An 18,546-nucleotide genomic window follows, 5' to 3' on the forward strand; every position below is an offset into this window, starting at 1 on the left:
GTTATTTAGTCAATTTATCACAGAAAACAACTGATCATGTGAGTTTGATAAGTTTTTAACACCAGTCAGCGTTTAATAAAAGAGATGATGTAACTCACAATTAAATAATATTGTAAGCGGCGTGTATGTGTGTGTGTGTGTGTGCGTGTGTGTGTGTGTGCGTGTGTGTGCGTGTGTGTGTGTGTGTGTGCGTGTGTGCGTGTGTGTGTGTATGTGTGTGTGTGTGTGTGCGTGTGCGTGTGTGTGCGTGTGTGTGTGTGTGTGTGCGTGTGTGCGTGTGTGTGTGTGTGTGTGTGTGTGTGTGTGCTGACACAGGATCAGCTTGACCTGCTCTCACTTCCTGTTCTTCCTCAGATACAAACTGACCCCACAAAAGTTTTCATGAGTTCACATCTACTAAAGGTAAAGCAGGTTTATTTGTATAGAACATTTCATACACAAGGCAACTCAATGTGCTTTACATGATCAAAAAGTGCAACATATAACAGCTTAAAATCAATAACAATATTGAAGTCTGCAACAAAACATTTAAAATCATCACCAAACACATAAATCTCTCTCAATCATACACAGTAGAGAAAAAAGTTCCTTTAATTTGATTTAAAAATGTTCACATGTGATGCTGACTTCAGCTCTGCTGCAGTTTGTTCCACTTCTTTGCAGCATAACAACTAAACACAGCATCACCATGGTTACTGTGAGCTCTGGGCTCCACTATCTGACCTGTGTCCATAGATCTGAGAGACCTGCTGGGTTCATGGGTTTTCTGTCAGGGTTACACCTTCTCTTAGCCTTTGGTTAAAGAACCTGGCCGCAAGGCAGCAGAAAGTTATCCGTTACCCAGGACAGGGGCCCATACCAAGGCCGGGGCCAGCTGAGCCCGCGACTAGTGTCAGGCGGAATCGTCACGCCCTGAAGTCGTTACCAAGTCCACTTGGCCACAACCCACGTGAGTGAGAGAGAAGAAGATAGTTTAAGGTTCTTTCACAAGTTTTGGGCTCCTGTGGTGTTCTATTTTGAGGAAACATACTTTTTAACTGTTCTTTATTTAATGATTACATTTCAAAACATTTATTTTCATGTTTGTTTGACCGTTCGCTGTTTAGACCGGAAGTTATTGGCGGGCAATGTCTGTGGCTGTGCCTAAAGCGAACAGCGAAAAATGCACATTTCTCCATGGACACGGCATTATAAACGCTGATATTTTCACCACATGCTATATAACCAAATACGCACCTTGGATGTAGAGGCTGAACACACATAGAGCCGTTTAGAGAGAGAGTTGTGACAACGGAAGAGTTCCTGAAAGTTTCAAATAGTTCCTGCGGGTCTGTTTTTTTTCTTTACACGCATTTCAACAACTTGTGACAGAGTATGTGCATGTGTGTGTGAGAGAACCCATGGAGGAGATAGATAGAGTCCCACATGGTAACCAGGAGGATGACAGGTAGCGAGTCTCTCTCTCTCACACACACACACACACATCCCAAAATACACCCTCACCACACATAAGGTATTTATAATAAAAAATATACTAAATGAGTAAAATAAAACAAAAAACTACACAAAACGACAACAAAAATGCACAAAAATATACTAAAAAACACAAAATGACTCCAAAAAACATATATTACAGAAAAATACACCAAAGGACAACAAAAATATGAAAATGACTCAAAATACACAAAACTGAATATTTATACAAAAAATACACAAAATGACAACAGAAATGCACAAAACTCCACTTAAACAATACAAAAATACACATAATGACTGAAAAAAAACATACATTACAGAAAAATACACCGAACAAAAAAATATTAAAATGAGTAAAAAAAACAAACACACGTCTTATAGAATTAAACCAGATAAATCACACACACTATTTTACTTTGCACACACAAATAAACACTTTATAACACTACAGAGTATGTACACCTCTTTGTACATACAACCTTCAAACACAAACTCATTTGGCCATAATTGACAACTATACTTAAGCTCCTCCCACTATATGAATACATACTTCTGACAGGCACTGTACTAGTAAATAATACATTTTACAAACTAGATGGTAGCTCAGGTATGCTAGCATTTGCTGCTAAAGCTAGGTATCATTTCAAAGCCTTTACAGAGGCTAACTAAAGTGTTTGATCAGTCTATGAATTCCAACCTGGCAACCCAGCTCCCTCTCCTGTCTCTGCTGCTCTGTTTAAATACTTTACTCACGTCTTGTTCCTTTGATTTAATGTTTAATGATTCATTCCTCAGATTATTTTAGAACTGCACTTCTTTGTGTATTCTGTTGTCTTTATAAATTAGTTTAATGTTCATTTTGTATGTTTTTCTATTATTTTTGTATAATTTCTGTAAGGTAATGAAACAATAATCTCAGAATTATATTTAACAATAGGTTTTTTGCAACATTCAAAATATTTTGATGTCTGTGATTATATTTTTCATTATTTGTTGTTTTGATTTGAGTTTTTTCTCTAAAAATACAATCACTTTTATTTTTATTATTATGTTTAAATGTTTTTTGTCAATGAAGTTGTTTGTGGCAGTTTCTATAATGAGCACCAGGCGGCGCTGCAGGACTCAGTTTGTTAGTGATGCTGTGTCAAAGTCACACGAACACACACACACACACACACACACACACACACACACACACACACACACACACACACACACACACACACACACATTTTGTTAATAAACATTTTACAGAAAGAAACGGAAACATTTATAACATTATGACGTCACTATTTCTAACCTCTGAGGTTATTATTGTTATTATTTACAATGTTTCTATTTCACTTTATTTATATTTTTTATTTATTCTATTTTTTTTTATTGTATATATATTTCTATTTTCAGACTTCGTTTGAAATGATGAATTTATGGAGTTAATCATGAAAACGTGACGTATGGTTTGACATTTGATTCATTTGAAGAGTGACGTTAATAAATAAATAAATATATATATAAAGATGATGATGATGATGATGATGATGATGAAGAGGAAAAGGGGAGGGACTACTGTAAAAAAATATTCTGCTTTCATATTCATTACATGTATATAGTTTATCAAACGATTCTTTTTATGTTTACACTCATATTCTTATTTTGAAAGATTGTATGGTTTTAATGATACATTTATGGATTTAGTCATAAAAACGTTTGTGACGTTTAAAATTGATTTAACTAAAGAAAGACGTGAGGGTGAGGGGCCAATGTTTCTATTTCACTTCATATATCATCATTTATTTTTCATATTTCATTAAAAAAGGCAGGTAACGTAAATAAATTCATTATAAATTGACAATGTCAAATAGTTAAATCAGGTGTTTTACTATTATTTCTTAGAAACCTTCATATTTCTACTTAAATGTTTATAATTTTGAGGTTACTTGTGTGTTTTAAATTTGATGTATAGATTTATATTAAAACGTGATATTTTGTTTTAAATTGGACTCATTTCACATAATATATTGTTTGTATATTTTAGAGTTTTTTTTTAAATGGTTTTCGTTTCGTGTCAGTTTTACAGTGATAATCACAACCTTTAATATATTAATTTATTTAAACATTTAATTTAGTGTTTATATTTTGGGAGCATTTTGTTAATAATTTGATGAGTTAATAATAAAAAGGTGACGTGTGTTTTGACATTTGACTCATTTTGAGCCTCTGACGGTAAATAAATAAATAAAAATAAAGATGATGATGATGATGATGATGAAGAAAGGGGGAGGAGCCCTCTGCTCTCCTTTTGCCTCCTCGCGCTAAACGCGCGCACAGCCGCAGGAAGCAGCAGCAGCGCGCGGCGCCGCGGCTCCGACTTCGTTAGTTTTCCCGCGCCGTCACTTTGCGGATGATGGGGAGATGCCTCGCTCTGCTGCTCGCGCTCCACATAGGTGAGTGCGCTCAATCAGGTCCGCAGCTCGGCTCACACACACGCGCACACACACACACACACACACCTGATCTATAATCGGCAACGTTATTCCTTATTTTTCCAACACGTTTAATTTTTAAATATTTTGTTTTTTTCGTTTCACGTTCTTCTTTTTTTGTTTTTTTTAATTTTAAAACACGAGGAACTTTCTCACACATCATCACCTCCACAACCGAAAATTTCCACATTTCGTTTGATATGTGCACGAAATTGGGTTTTTATTGTGAAATTCGTTTATTTTATTAATTATTGTGATTTTAAATAATAAAAATCACATTCCTGTGTATTTAACTACGATTTGAAATAATCATTTTTGTCATTTTTCTGATTCTAATGTAGTGTCTATTAAACCGGACTGCCTTCTCCTTGTCGTGCATGTGCGTGTGCACGCCAGGCGTGTGCGCTAACAAGGGGAAAGCCCCCCTCCCCCGCCCCCTCTGAGGTTGTCCCAAACTGGACGCATTTGCTGCATTTTTGCACCAAAAGCTGCAGATTTGGATGATTTTCTGCAGTTTATTTTGTTTATAAATCCCTGAAATTAGATTATTTTATAATTCTGTTTTTTTTAAATGCACTTTAAAGAAAAAAATGCAGAAAAGGAAAAGAAATGTGCAGAAAATGAGGTTAAAATGTATATATATATATATATATCCTTTGCTGCCGCCGCAGTGCGCGGAGTCGCACCCGCAACCCTCCGATCTGCACAAAACGTGTCTTTAAAAGCTGAATTTGAAGCACATTTTAACGCAGTTATTTTGATATTCCGTGCACGCGCCACAAAGTCACATTTCATGGAATATTCGAGCTTTAAATCCAAGGAGCGGCGTTTCTTTGATGTTTTTGGCGCATTCCCGCTGGGATCCGTCTAATGTCTGCGATGAACGGGAAAATATGGAGATGTTTGTTTTTTCTTCTGTTGCATTGCATAACGAGGCTGTGGAGGAGGGCTGTGCGTGTGCGTGTGCGTGTGTGTTGAATTATTCAGGGAGCAGAATCCTCCTCGGTGCTCGTGCTATTGTTAGAGAGAATCAGAAATAGAAACCATGCATGTGCAGACCGTGCGTGTCTGCGCGCACGAGGGTGGCAGTATAAATAATATTAGGGATTAAATGTCCTTGGTCCCGGGTTGAGTCATTTCTTGAATCTCTGCATTGTGATTGGCTGCAGCTTTGGCGCGCTGCTGCTGCAGAAATAAATTCACGCCTAGAAAAATTAGAATTATTTTAAGAAAATCAAATTCAACAGAATTCCTGTTGTGCTTTTTTCCCCACTTCTGCGCGTTTACATTAAACTGTGAAACGTTCAATTTGACAAATTTGAGTTACTTTAGTTGATTTATTTGGTGAATTTTCTTGTGCTTTACGCACAAAAAAAACGGTGCGTCGGCGGTGGGTGTGTCCGACACTACACGCTGCTCTGGCATCGACACACTGCGGTGTGTGTGTGTGTGTGTGTGTGTGTGTGTGTGTGTGTGTGTGTGTGTGTGTGTGTGTGTGAAGGGTGAATGAGTACGCCCTGTGCACGACGGGTAGCGTGAACGTAAAACGAAGAGGAGGGGGTAAATTATGTGAGCGCATGTGTTTTAGTGCATGAACTGAATGAGTTTCATAAAACATCAGCTTTAAAACATTCTTAAAATGTCAAATTAAAATATATTAAATCGACAATGTGAAAAAAACATCGAAATATTGAAACTTAATAAGGAATTCTATCTTTAAAAATGAGTTTAAAGGTGAATTTTGCGGATATGAGGCTCACATTTGCAGACTGAAGTGAAATATGAAGAAAGAAATGTAATTATAATAATATTAATAAGATTTTAAATGATGAGATAACAAAAACAGGCTGAAAAAAACTAAAGATGAAAACAGGAGTTGTGATTTTTTGTTGTAAAAAGATGATTTGCGACAGAATGAAGGAGACAAAAAAGATTAATAAGGAATTTCTATAAATAATAAATGCAGGTTTTGCTTTAAAAGGAAGTTAAACAAAAAAAACCGGAGCGACCGGATTATTAATAATAATAATAATAATAATAATAATAATAATAATAATAATAATAGTAATAATAATAATAATAATAATAATAATAATAATAATAATAATAACAGTTGAAGAGGAGGAGAGTTGACGTTGCAGAGATCATGCAGTGTGTGGAGTTGGAGATGATGTAATGCTGAAGTGAGACAATAGAGAGTGGGGGGGGGAAGGTGGGGGTGGGGGGTTCCCGTTCATTCAACTATGTTCAGAAAACTTAAAAAAAACCGCATTTTTCTCAATGACTACAGAAATCTAACGTAACAATTTTAAAAATAAAATGTCTTTAAATAAAGATTTAAAGTGTTTTTTGACAGTCTGATATTTAAATAATGTTTCCATTAGTAATTGTGTGTTAGATTTATTGTGTGTTTGTGTCAGGTGTGTGTTATTGGTTGTAGTTGCCATGTCTAGGTGTGTGTCTTTGTTGTGTGTATTCAGAGTTAGTTATTGTGTATGTGTGCACTAGTTTTGTATCAACTGTTTGTATTCGTTGTGTACTATTTGTGTGTACAAGTCATCTGCTTTTGTTGTGTTGTGTGTGTATATCAGTGTTGTGTGTGTAATAATAATGGTGTTAGAAAAAATGGATTCAGCATAATCAGCTTTTGATAAACATTCCACTTGTTGTTGATATTTGTGCTTGAATTACAGTAAATTGTATTTTCATACTATTTTGTATATATAGGTGTAATTTGTAATTATTGATTTCGTGATATATCGCAATGTATATCGTATTGTTTGGTATCGTGACATGCAAATCGTGAATTGTATCGTATCGTCAGATTCATAGCAATGTACAGCCCTATCGTGTGAGTTGTTTGTATAAAGGTTGTGTAGTTGTGTATCAGGTGTGTGTAGTAGCAGTTTTGTATTTGCTGACCAGTGTTGATCAGTCCTGTAGTTTGTGTAGTTGTTTGTACATTGTGTGTGTGTGTTGTGCGTCTGCTGACCTGTGGCAGTTTGATCCTGTGTGTATTAGTGTGTGTGGTGCTGATTGTGTAGCAGTTGTGCGTTTGCTGACCCGTGGCGTTTTGGTCCAGTGGTTTGTGTAGTTGTGTGTATTTAGTGTGTAGTGGGTGTGTCTTGCTCCATTGGTTGTTGACAAACGGAGAGAGAGACAAACCAATCAGAGGCCGAGCCCTGCTTAACCAACCACACACACACACACACACACACACACACACACACACACACACACACACACACAAGTGCACAGGGTCATGTAGGGGGCGGCGTTAACAGGGGAGGGGGCGTGTCTGAGTGTGACTGATTGGACATGCTTCGTCTGGTTTTAGGAGCGAGACTCACCTCATTATTGACCCGTCAAAATAAAAGACCGAAGGCAGGACTCAAACACGTTTAAATAGACAAAAATATTAACTGTTCAAAAATACTCAGAAAGATTAAAATTAGTAATAAATATTCACACTGATAGAGTTGGTTAAAAATAATAATCCGAAATTAAAACAAAGATTGAAAAATTAAGTAAAAATTTAAATCTAAATTTAAAAATATCCAAAAAAAAAGACAAAGAAATGTAATTTGTTGTTAAAATAAATCACAAATTAAAATGAAAAATGTTATCATTAAAGTTGTATTTTTTAGCCTTTGGAGATATTTGAACAAAGACAGAACTAATATTTTTCATCGAACAAAAGTCGCTACATTTTTTCTTTTAATTGAGGAAGTGACTTGTAGTCCACAGCGACTTTATTTGTACTTTTCCAGCTACCAGCTCCATCTAGTGAGTAGAACATGTAAGTGCAGACCCCAGTGAATGCACGGGGGCTTCAACCATGGGCTGGAAGTTGAAAGACTTTGGGTTCTAACATTTAGGTAGAGTGACTTTTACCCCAGAGCGACTTAGCGACTAACCCTGAGCCCATGATAAATGTTTATTTATCTGAATTAGATCATGTAGGTGTTTGCTTGTTGTTTTCTAACCTTCCTCTTCCTCCTCCTCCTCTTCGTCAGTGTCCGTGTTGCAGACGGCGTTCGTCGGCGCTGGTCAGTGTGACTCGGTGTTTGAACGTTTCTCAGGCTGTTTGATACAGATGGGAGACAACATGGCCAATTATCCTCAGGAGCTCAACGAGAGAGAGAGTCTGCACAAGATCTGCACGTGAGTCACACACACACACACACACACACACACACACACACACACACACACACGGGAAAAAAAGTAATTATTCAGCCACCAATTGTGTAAGTTCTCCTACTTAAAAAGATGACAGAGGTCTGTAATTTTCATCATAGGTAAACCTCAACTATGAGAGACAAAATGAGAAAAAAATTCAGAAAATCACATTGTTGGATTTTTAATGAATTTATTTACAAATTATGGTGGAAAATACGTATTTGGTCAATAACAAAAGTTAATCTCAGTACTTTGTAATGTACACTTTGTTGGCAATGACAGAGGTCAAACATTTTCTGTAAGTCTTCATAAGGTTTTCACACACTGTTGCTGGTATGTTGGTCCATTCCTCCATGTTGAGCTCCTCTAGAGCAGTGATGTTTTGGGGCTGTCGCTAGGCAACACGGACTTTCAACTCCCTCCAAAGATTTTCTATGGGGTTGAGATCTGGAGACTGGCTAGGCCACTCCAGGAACTTGAAATGCTTCTTACGAAGCCACTCCTTCATTTCCCGGGCGATGTGTTTGTGATTATTGTCGTGCTGAAAGACCAGCCATGTTTCATCTCCACTTGCTGATGGAAGGAGGTTTTCACTCTTTGTTCTCTATCAAACTTCAGACGGGCCTGGACATGTAGTGGTTTAATCAGGGGGACACGTCTGGTACTGCAGGGTTTGAGTCCCTGTCGGCGTAGTGTGTTACTGATGGTGTTACTTTGGTCCCAGCTCTCTGCAGGTCATTCACCAGGTCCCCCCGTGTGGTTCTGGGATTTTTGCTCATCATTCTCATGATCATTTTGACCCCACGCGGTGAGATCTTGGAGCCCCAGATGGAGGGAGATTATCAGTGTCTTGTATGTCTTCCATTTTCTGATAATTGTTCTCACAGTTGATTTCTTCACACCAAGCTGTTTACCTATTGTAGATTCAGTCTATCCAGCCTGGTGCAGGTCTACAGTTTAGTTTCTGGTGTCCTTTGACAGCTCTTTAGTCTTGGCCATAGTGGAGTTTGGAGTGTGACTGTTTGAGGTTGTGGACAGGTGTGTTTTATACTGATAACCAGTTCAAACAGGTTCCATTAATACAGGTAACGAGTGGAGGAGGAGCCTCTTAAAGAAGAAGTTACAGGTCTGTGAGAGACACAAATCTGGCTTGTTTGTAGATGACCAACTATTTATTTTACCAATAGATTTACCAATTAATTCATTAAAAATCCTACATTGTGATTTTCTGGATTTTTTTTCTCATTTTGTCTCATAGTTGATGTTTATCTATGATGAAAATTACAGACCTCGTCTTTTTAAGTGGCAGAACTTGTACAATTGGTGGCTGAATAAATACTTTTGCCCCACTGTATAAATATACACAGTATATACATGTGTATAGACGTGTGTATATGCGTACATATATATATATATATATTTACAGCATATACATAAATATACACAGTTTAAATGTGTATAAACAGTATACATTTATTTATATATATGTGTGTGTGTGTTGTGTATATAGATGTGTGTGGTTGTGTATATATGTTGTGTGTATATATATATATATATGTGTGTGTGGTTGTGGGTCTCTGACTCTCAGACTGAAGTCAAATGATATGAGTGATTCTCTCACAGCCTAAGGGTGGAGGGCAGCGTTAGGTGGGGGTGGAGTTACTTAATGAGGGAGGGGGCATGTGTGTGTCCCATCTGACACTCTCTCACACACACACACACACACACACACACACACACACACACACACCCGTAATGCTGGTGGCACCAGATGGCTCACTACACCCAGGGCCCCAACACATGATTTTTTAATGTGCTGACGGCTCCATCACAGCAGTGTTGAGGCGTGGCTCAGTGTGTGAGTGTGTGTGTGTGTGTGTGTGTTAATACGCCTCTTTCTCTCTCTCTCACACACACACACACACACACACACACGCGTTAATTGCTTAGAGATGTAGCACCGACACGCCTCGGTTCAGGAGGTCAACATCAATAAGAGCAGATTGGAAGATTGGATTAGATACGCTGTGTGTGTGTGTGTGTGTGTGTGTGTGTGTGTGTGTGTGTGTGTGTGTGTGTGTGCCAGCACGCGCCTGTTGTCGTTTTCACAAGTCGATCAGAGGAAGCTGGACAAAAGATGAAGGAGGAAGTGAGAGAATGAGAGGAAAGAAGCTGAAACAGAAGTGGAAAATTAAAACAAAGCTTTTTTTTTTACTCTTTCTTTTTAACGATGGCTTTGCCTGGATTAGTGATCACATAGTTATAGTTAATAGTTATAGTTATGGTTAATAGTTACCTTTGGTTTAATAAAACCAGTTCTAAGCTGTGAGCTGGAGTTCTTCCATCCCATCAGCCTCTAGTCCTAGAGGAGGTTGTAACGTATGTGGGGGCGTGTCCAGTGGTCTGTGCTGTAATGTTTAGAAATTAAAAAAGACGTAATTCTTCTGTTAGTTTCCTTCAGATGAAATATATATTTTTGCTACTTTGTCTCCTGAACTGTTTAGAACCTGAAGTATCTGAGACCATAGTAACCATTACTGTGGGTCTTTGAGATGTTTCTAGCTTTTGTTGAAACATATGAAACATAATGTTTGGGGACTTTAGTTTGATCAATTCTGTTGTCCTCATACGAGGCTCAGCTTTGGGGGTCCTCTATAGCAGTGGCTCTCAATCTGTTCAGGCCCCGACCCTCCAAAATAAAGGTCCCAGAGAGCAGGGACCCTCCAAAACAAAGGTCCCAGAGAGCAGGGACCCTCCAAAATAAAGGTCTCAGAGAGCAGGGACCCTCCAAAATAAAGGTCTCAGAGAGCAGGGACCCTCCAAAATAAAGGTCACAGAGAGCAGGGACCCCCACTGTAGCTGAAGGTGGTTGAACACAGACATGAACATTGAAGAACAGTCATGTGGAGACAGGACCATCTATAAGGGGGAATAAAGGGGAGATTTTTTTGGGGTCCATCCATAAAGTCAGTAAAATGATGGTCTATTGTTCTATGAATCTGTGATAACCACATTTATTTATTCATCTGAATAATATCCACTGTTATCCAGGAACGTTTATTATTATTATTATAGTCATCTTAAAGATGGAAATCATTGTTTTAATCATAATAAAATGGTTCAAAGAGATCAAAAATAGTGGAAAAGGATTTTAAAAACCACAGAAATTGGATTAAAAGTTGTAAATTAGAGTGGATAAAAACAGACAGAAAAAGTGGTAAAAAAGGTTGTGAAATGGTGAAAGTGATTAAATTGGCAACAATAATCATGAAATATGGTGAAGTGCTGAAAAAGTCTGGAAAGTGGAAATAATGTGCAGAAAAAACATTGAAATTTGATAAAGAAGTGGTAGAATGGGAGTAATGTAGCAAAAATGTGAAAAAGTGATGAAAATAGGTTAAAATATGGCAAGTTTTGTGTAGTTGCAGAAAAAGGGAAAAAAAGGTTCAAATTGTTCAGAAATTATTCTTAGTTTCTTGAAGGCATCTGGGGACCTACTGCCAGTGTCTTGTGACCCCAAATGGGGTCCTAACCCTAAGGTAGAGAACCCCTGCTCTAGTGGCTCATTCACTTTTATGCTATTGTGTAATCCACCTATAGCCAAACCAGATTACAGTGGTGCCATAAATAATATATATATATATATATATATATATATATATATATATATCTGTGATGGACTGGCTCCCTGTCCAGGGTGTACCCCCACCTAGTGCTCAATGACAGCGACAGACCCTGGAGAGGAGTGAGAGGGGCATGAAATGATCAACATCTCATCTTCTCATGAGGAAACAGATATGATGAGATGTAGTGTAACAATGGCCTTTGACTCTCTACACCAAATGTGTCCAACTTAAGGCCCGGGGGCTGAATCCGGCCCTTTAGACCATCCAATTCGGCCCCCAGGAGAAAGTAAAAATGACAGAGGAAACATAAATCATTGTGTAAATGAAACTCAACAACATTTGCAGGTGCTCACAGTTTTCCCGGTGCTTACTGTATATCGCATGATTGCTGTTATTTTTAATGTTAAATGTCAAAATTCTTATAAAATCCTTCAATTTTCCTCCAATGATGACATCATAATTTACTTAATTAGATAGAAATTGGTCACAAAATCTAGGAAATTGAAAGTGAAGATCTTGTTAGGACTGGTTATTCCAGGATAAACTCTGTGGCCCTCTAGAGATCAAACATCTCCATATTTGGCCCCTGAACTAAAATCAGTTTGACACCCTAATGTCTGAGTGTGATCCATCAGTCTATGTGTACTAGGAGCAGCCGCTGTGTTAAAGGATTTTAGTGTTGGACTCATTGAGCGTGTTAGCATGTTAGCGTGGTGTAGCCTCTGCTGTTTTGTCCTCATGTCTTTTTAATTTGTATAAATGACGCCTCGTCTCCTCAAACCAGCTGCAGTTTGTCGTCTTTTCCAGATTCTGGGAACGTTTCCAGTCTTGGCTGTTGATCCTGAGTCACTGGTGTAATCAGATTACTCTCCAGCCTAGCCTGCTGCTAACCCCCTGCTATGTCTTTCTTCTGCTGACAGTTACTGGGACAACTTCCACGTGTGTGCCACCACAGCGCTGGCCGACTGCCAGGAGGGGGCCACGGACCTCTGGGACAAACTGAAAAAGGAGTCCCGTAACCTGAATTTCCGCGGGAGTTTGTTTGAACTCTGTGGCAGCGGCAACGCAGCGACGCGTTCGGCCGCCGCACACCACTACATCCTGGTCCTCAGCACCATGCCCCTCCTACTGACTTGGCTCGCCTTTTAAGGAGGAAGTGGAGCCACACAAACTTTTAAGAAAGTAAAAGAAGATAAAAAAAAACACACCAGTGAAAAAGAAACAAAGACTCTTTGCTTTCCTCCGATACTCAAACGCAGTCGAGTTCATCACAACATACGACCACAACTCAACTAAACTTTTTGCTACAAAATAGCGGAAGCGGCGGCAGACGTTTCCAGGCCATCTGCCTGCAGCTCTCATCCAATCACACGGCGGCGTGACCCGGAGGTCCATCCTATGAAATATTCAGCTGAGCCGAAGGAACGACGATGGAAATCTGACGGATTCTCGCCCGCTTACAGACGTGGAATTACACAGTATTATAGTGGACCATGAATTATTGATGTTTGGTCGGCAGCAACTACAGGGTGCTGACTCGGCATAAAGGCTATATATTAGGGTTCCCTCATAGCCTGAGGTGCTTTAAAACCACACTATCAATAAGACAAAGACCTTCTCACCACAGACACGTTACTGTGGCTCCTCGCTGAGAGCGCTGCACCCAACAGTGATGTAATATTTGTACTTGTATCGGCTGTTTATTGTTGCACAGGCCATGGTCACATCAGCTTTTAGCTCACAAACATAAAACCAACAACAACCACACAGGGTTCTAACCTCTAAGGACGGGAAACTGAGCAATATTCATCCAATGCAATGCTAATAAAAACAGCTATGCTAGTTTAAGCAGAGTTTGAAACATTAAATTGTGCAAAAACCACTAAAGATAGAACCCAACAACTGTGTGTTGGGTTCTATCTTTGAAATGTTAAAGAAAAAGTCTGTATAAAGTACATATTTTACATGTTGACATAAAAAAACAAACTATTTGTTATTTTAAACATATTTTAACACTAAAACCTCCTCCTTTATTTACAAAATTAATTGAAACAGTTCAAATTATCATTATGACATAATTATGAAAGAATCTGAGCGTAAATTCATTGTTTTGTTTAAAAAGACTTGTCTTCTCTCTTCAAATCACATTATAATAATATTTAGTTTAAAAAAAGCAAAATGTTCTCCAGGTTTTCTCTTTAATTGATAGTCTTGACAGAGTTTAAGATAAAAAAAAAAAAAAGCGTGAAGGTCAACAGTTTCAGACTTCTGTATTTCAGCGTAAAACACGTGTGCAAACATGTTTTCTCCTGGTGTGACCATAGCCTAGCTAACCTAGCTAACCTAGCTAACGTTGGGTGCTGGGACGTAGTCGAATGTGAAGCCTGCTTTTCTTTCTGTAAACGTTTAGACTGACGATAACTGCATGATATCAGCTCCGTGAGTCTTTGGATATTTCAGGAAATGGACACAAAAACATTGGGGAAGGTAGAAAGTGTTTTGTTTAGATGGCTAATTGAAGCTAACACACGTATTCTCTCACTACATCCTGCCCTGTGACCATAGCCAATAAACCGTGGTTTAACACTGTAAAGTAACTAGTTCAGAGTAACTAAAGCTTTAGTTAGAACAGCTTCAATGAGCAGCTAAATCACAAAGAATCACGTTAGCTTAGGTTTAGCTCTGTAGCAGTCAAGCTCCTTTCTTGTTTGATGCTACACTGACAATGCTATAAATAGATTCCTGTTCATAAATAAATAATATATATGAGACTCTGAGGCATGATAAAGTGTACTCACATTACTGTAAAAACACACGTTTTACCAGTTCTTGGCCGGCTATGTGTATTAAAAGTAAAAAATCCAACTGTTCTTGTTAAGCCAAATGTAGAAAGCTAGCATTTTGTTTCAAAGCTATTGCTAGCTTGGTTTGCTAATGTTTTACGTTAAATTAAGTTTCAGTTGTAGCTGATGCACTAATATCTGGCAAGAGTTAAAAAGACTAAAACAAACATTATTTGTCCACACAGATTATTATTTATCGTACTTTTATTTTGAAGAAGGATGTAAAAACAAGCACAGTGCAATACTACCGCTAACATGTGGCGGTAAATTAGTAACTCATTTTCTGTCACGCTTAGGCCTATTTAGTGTTTACATTTTGATCTTTCGATTGCAATAATGATCCATTTCTTTTCCGGTTGTGAATAGAAAATATTCCATCGTGCAGTGATAGATAAAAAGTTTTCATTTATTACTGTAAAGATCAACGATATGATAAATGTATTATATCAAACTGCACCACTTTTCTTTTTCAACACGGAAAAACTTATTCATTTTAAGTCTTTACATTTTTTGTTTTTTTATTAAAATCCAGCTGAAAAAGATAAACTAAATCGGTCAACAATTTATTAGCTAAACAAGTATGAAACTACATTTATTGTTAGCCGAGGATTTCGTTTTTATAGCAATACAGTGACTAAAAAAATGTAAATATGTTTCTGCTTAAAGCCTGTTGTTAGCTTATTATTACAGCTAGAAAAAGGAGGCTTAAAAAAAGCTAATGGTCTATTAGCTAAAATTGTCCAAAAGAGACTTCAATGTTTTGTTATTGTGGATCATCTCAGAAGCTAAACATGTTTTTCATTAAATCCAGGTATTTGCTCTTTAGTTTGACCCGCACTAAGCAAACAATAAAACTACAAAAGGAACTACTTCTATTTCATGTTAGGTAACAAATATTCAGCATCTTGGTGGTAAAATCTAGCTGTTAGCCATTACCTTTGCAGCTAAAAATATAGCCTTAGTAAGCTAACAAACCATTAGCTTATAAAAAAGGGGTTAAATAAACACTAGCAGACATTCATTGTGTTTTAGATTTTATTCAGATTTGATTTGCTATTTAGCGTGCAGTTAAAAAAAATTAACTTCAGTAAGCTAACAGGCTAACAGTAAGTTAGCTAAAAACTAAAGGAGGTTTATCAGCAATATAGCGCTTAAGTTTGCACCTTAAATACAATGTTAGGTAATATAAAATAATAATATACAATACATTGAAACCAGACAGTTATTATGTTAGACATGAACAGCTTTGAAAGTTGGTTCTATATAGTAATATTTCTGTACCATGGCAATAATTATTACCATAATTTGTTAATGAATGTATGGTGTCCAAAAAAACTGTTAGCAAAAAAAAAAAAGAAAAAAGAAAAGGAATGTAGCCTCAGTAAGCTAACAGTCTGGTAGCTAAAAATAAAAAGATCAATAAAATATGTTACTTCAGTTTAATGTTAGGTAAAATATATTTAGCATCTCTGTGACTAAACCAGACAGTGATTGTGTTATAGGTTAAAGTCAGCTGGAAGCAGTTCACCTAGCATAAAAAAGTAGCCTCAGTAAGCTAACAGTCAGTTAGCTTAAAAAACAGGTTGATAAGAGGCTAAAGCCCATAGTGTTTGTTCTCATTTAGCAAATGATTATTTGGAAGCTAGTAAATGTGTTAGTAGTTAAATCTAGTTTCACCATTTAGTTTGCAGCTAAAAATATAAACCTCAGTAAGCTAACAATCTCTTAGTTGAAAAAGAAAAAAAAATATAACAGAGGTTAATCAAATTCTGAAATACAATGTTTGTAACAATTTTTATGTCAGAAAAAATACAATTTAAACCCTTAAGTGTTTCTGTTTTTAGTTAAATCCTAATGTTATTTTGCAGCTTAAAAAAATGTAGCCTCAGTAAGCTAACTCAGCAAAAGAAAAAGAAAAGGGTAGATCAGCGGCTAAAATACGTTTATATTTGTCTGCTACCTAAAAAAATATGTATATTTAATACTAGCTTATAATTAATTACAATTTAGCATCTGGGAGGATAAACCAAACAGTGACTGTATTTTTGGTTGAATCCTAATTTAGTTTGCAGTTAGAAATGTAGCTTCAGTAAGCTAACAGTCTAAAGATACTTAAAAAAGAATATGAGTGACGCCATACAGTTAATTTAGATCAATGCATAACGTTTGTTCGCTGAAAAAAAGTACAAGATTAGTTACATTTCATTTAAGCTAGCAATTATTTTTAGGCTAATTAAACTGTTTGTATTTTTGGTTGAATCTACCAAATAGCCACTCAATAATGTAGCCTCAGGAAGCTAATAGTAAGTTAGCTAAAAAAAAAAAAAAAAAAAAAAGGTTAACCAGAGGCTAAAGCACATAGCATTTGTGTTTGTACATTTGTTAGCTAAAAAAGTTGGCTCAGTAAGAAACAAATATGAAAGTGTAATCAGAGGCTGAACTATGAATACATTTCCAACTAGAAAGGATAATTAAAATGTAATATAATAATTACTATTGTTTATATAATTAGCATTGCTGGCTAAGCTAACTGGATCTGAGGCACCTCAAACATTGGACTTCAACTAACTTTATTAATTAAATGCTGATAATTAACACAGGTTGAGGAACGTTTCCATTAGTGCTCAGACTTTGTGCTCATTTCCTGAAATCCCCTCAAAACAAGAGTTTTTCTATAAATCTCAGACCTTTTAAAGAACTCCGACCGTTCTTTAAAAAGTAGCAGCACAACAAAACAAATGGTCACTTTTAAATGGGACTTTTGTTTCCCCCAAAAGGCCGACAGCAATACAAAGAAATGACTGGATGGCCAGTAGAGAAAATAATATATATATATATAAATATAAATAGATGAAACCGTGGCTGGAGTGTGACATGACTGTTTAGGACTTTTTCATAGCAGGTGATTTATTTTTGGTCTGTAGCATCATGAAAATACAGTCAACAAATCCCCGCTGGTTGTTTATTTCCTCGCCACTGCCTTTTGATGGAAAAAAACGTGTTTGTTTGTTTGTTTGTCTATTTTGTTTGTTTTTGAGGACGTTGAGTAACAAATAGAGATTTTTAAATAATCATTTAAAAAAAGTTATTCCAGAAAACAAACAAGAAAATATATGTATGAAGAAGATTGTTCAGATTTCAAAGCTATTCTAGATGGACACAAAGTGATAAGATAGATTATAGATGATCTACAGAGAAATATGAAAATAACAGTTCTAATGAAAACTGCTACAGAGTCATAAATAAAAACAGATGTTTGAAGAACAACATGTGCTGTGGTTTTTATGTTTTTCATGCATTATTAATGAAAGACTCTCAGAGCTTTATAACTGCTCTACTTTCACTTTGTACGAAGGGTTAGCTCAGTATGCTAATGGTCTGCTAGCTAAAAAAGTATGAAGGAGAATATACAAAGGTCAAACAATATGTTTCTTCACTGTTATATTATCTATTAATTGTGTAGTTAGCTGTTTCGTTTGTAGCTATTGAAAATGTACCAGTAGTTCAAGCTAATGGACTGTTAGCTAAACAAGTACAAAAAGGGTTACTTCTATTAGCTATCAATCATTTAGCAAAGAAGTATGTTTTCATTTGCCTTTAACAGATTTGCCACTGATTATGTTTTTTTGCTGATGCTAGCAGTTAGCACTAAAAAAAAAAAGGTTTGGTAAGCTAATACTATTTCTGTAACTCAAATTTCATGTTAGCTAAAGATTATTTGGAAGCTAAACCAGACATTGATGGTTTTTAGGTTAAATGCTGACGCTAACCATTTAGCTGTGAGCTAATAAAGTGAGTTCTGTTTGGGGCTAACGCACTCTGATTTAGTTTTTGTTAAATATATCAGTTAGCCTGTTAGCTTTTAGCTAAAACAGTAGATTCAGTAAGCTAAAATTTCAAGATAGCTAACGATTATTTGAAGGCTAAAACAGACAA

At 36.7% G+C, this 18,546-nt stretch overlaps 2 protein-coding genes across 2 annotated transcripts in view; one reads left to right on the forward strand and one right to left on the reverse strand.

The window, feature by feature from the left end:
* The window catches only part of LOC114453956 (coagulation factor XIII A chain-like), a 20,231-nt gene extending 12,208 nt beyond the window's left edge, over nt 1-8,023 (reverse strand). Inside the window, exon 1 of the mRNA XM_028434005.1 lies at nt 7,946-8,023. The gene's annotated coding sequence lies outside the window, so the exon portion shown is untranslated. The remainder of the gene's footprint in view (nt 1-7,945) is intronic.
* On the forward strand, nt 3,769-16,974 carry nrn1a (neuritin 1a). The gene is made up of 3 exons (XM_028434051.1): nt 3,769-3,920; nt 7,976-8,123; nt 12,688-16,974. The coding sequence occupies exons 1-3, from the start codon at nt 3,878-3,880 to the stop codon at nt 12,914-12,916; spliced, it is 420 nt and encodes a 139-aa protein (XP_028289852.1). The 5' UTR covers nt 3,769-3,877; the 3' UTR covers nt 12,917-16,974.
* Nucleotides 16,975-18,546: the final 1,572 nt, after the last annotated feature.

The sequence above is a fragment of the Gouania willdenowi genome, chromosome 20 (genome assembly GCF_900634775.1).
Source record: "Gouania willdenowi chromosome 20, fGouWil2.1, whole genome shotgun sequence".
Taxonomy (NCBI): domain Eukaryota; kingdom Metazoa; phylum Chordata; class Actinopteri; order Blenniiformes; family Gobiesocidae; genus Gouania; species Gouania willdenowi.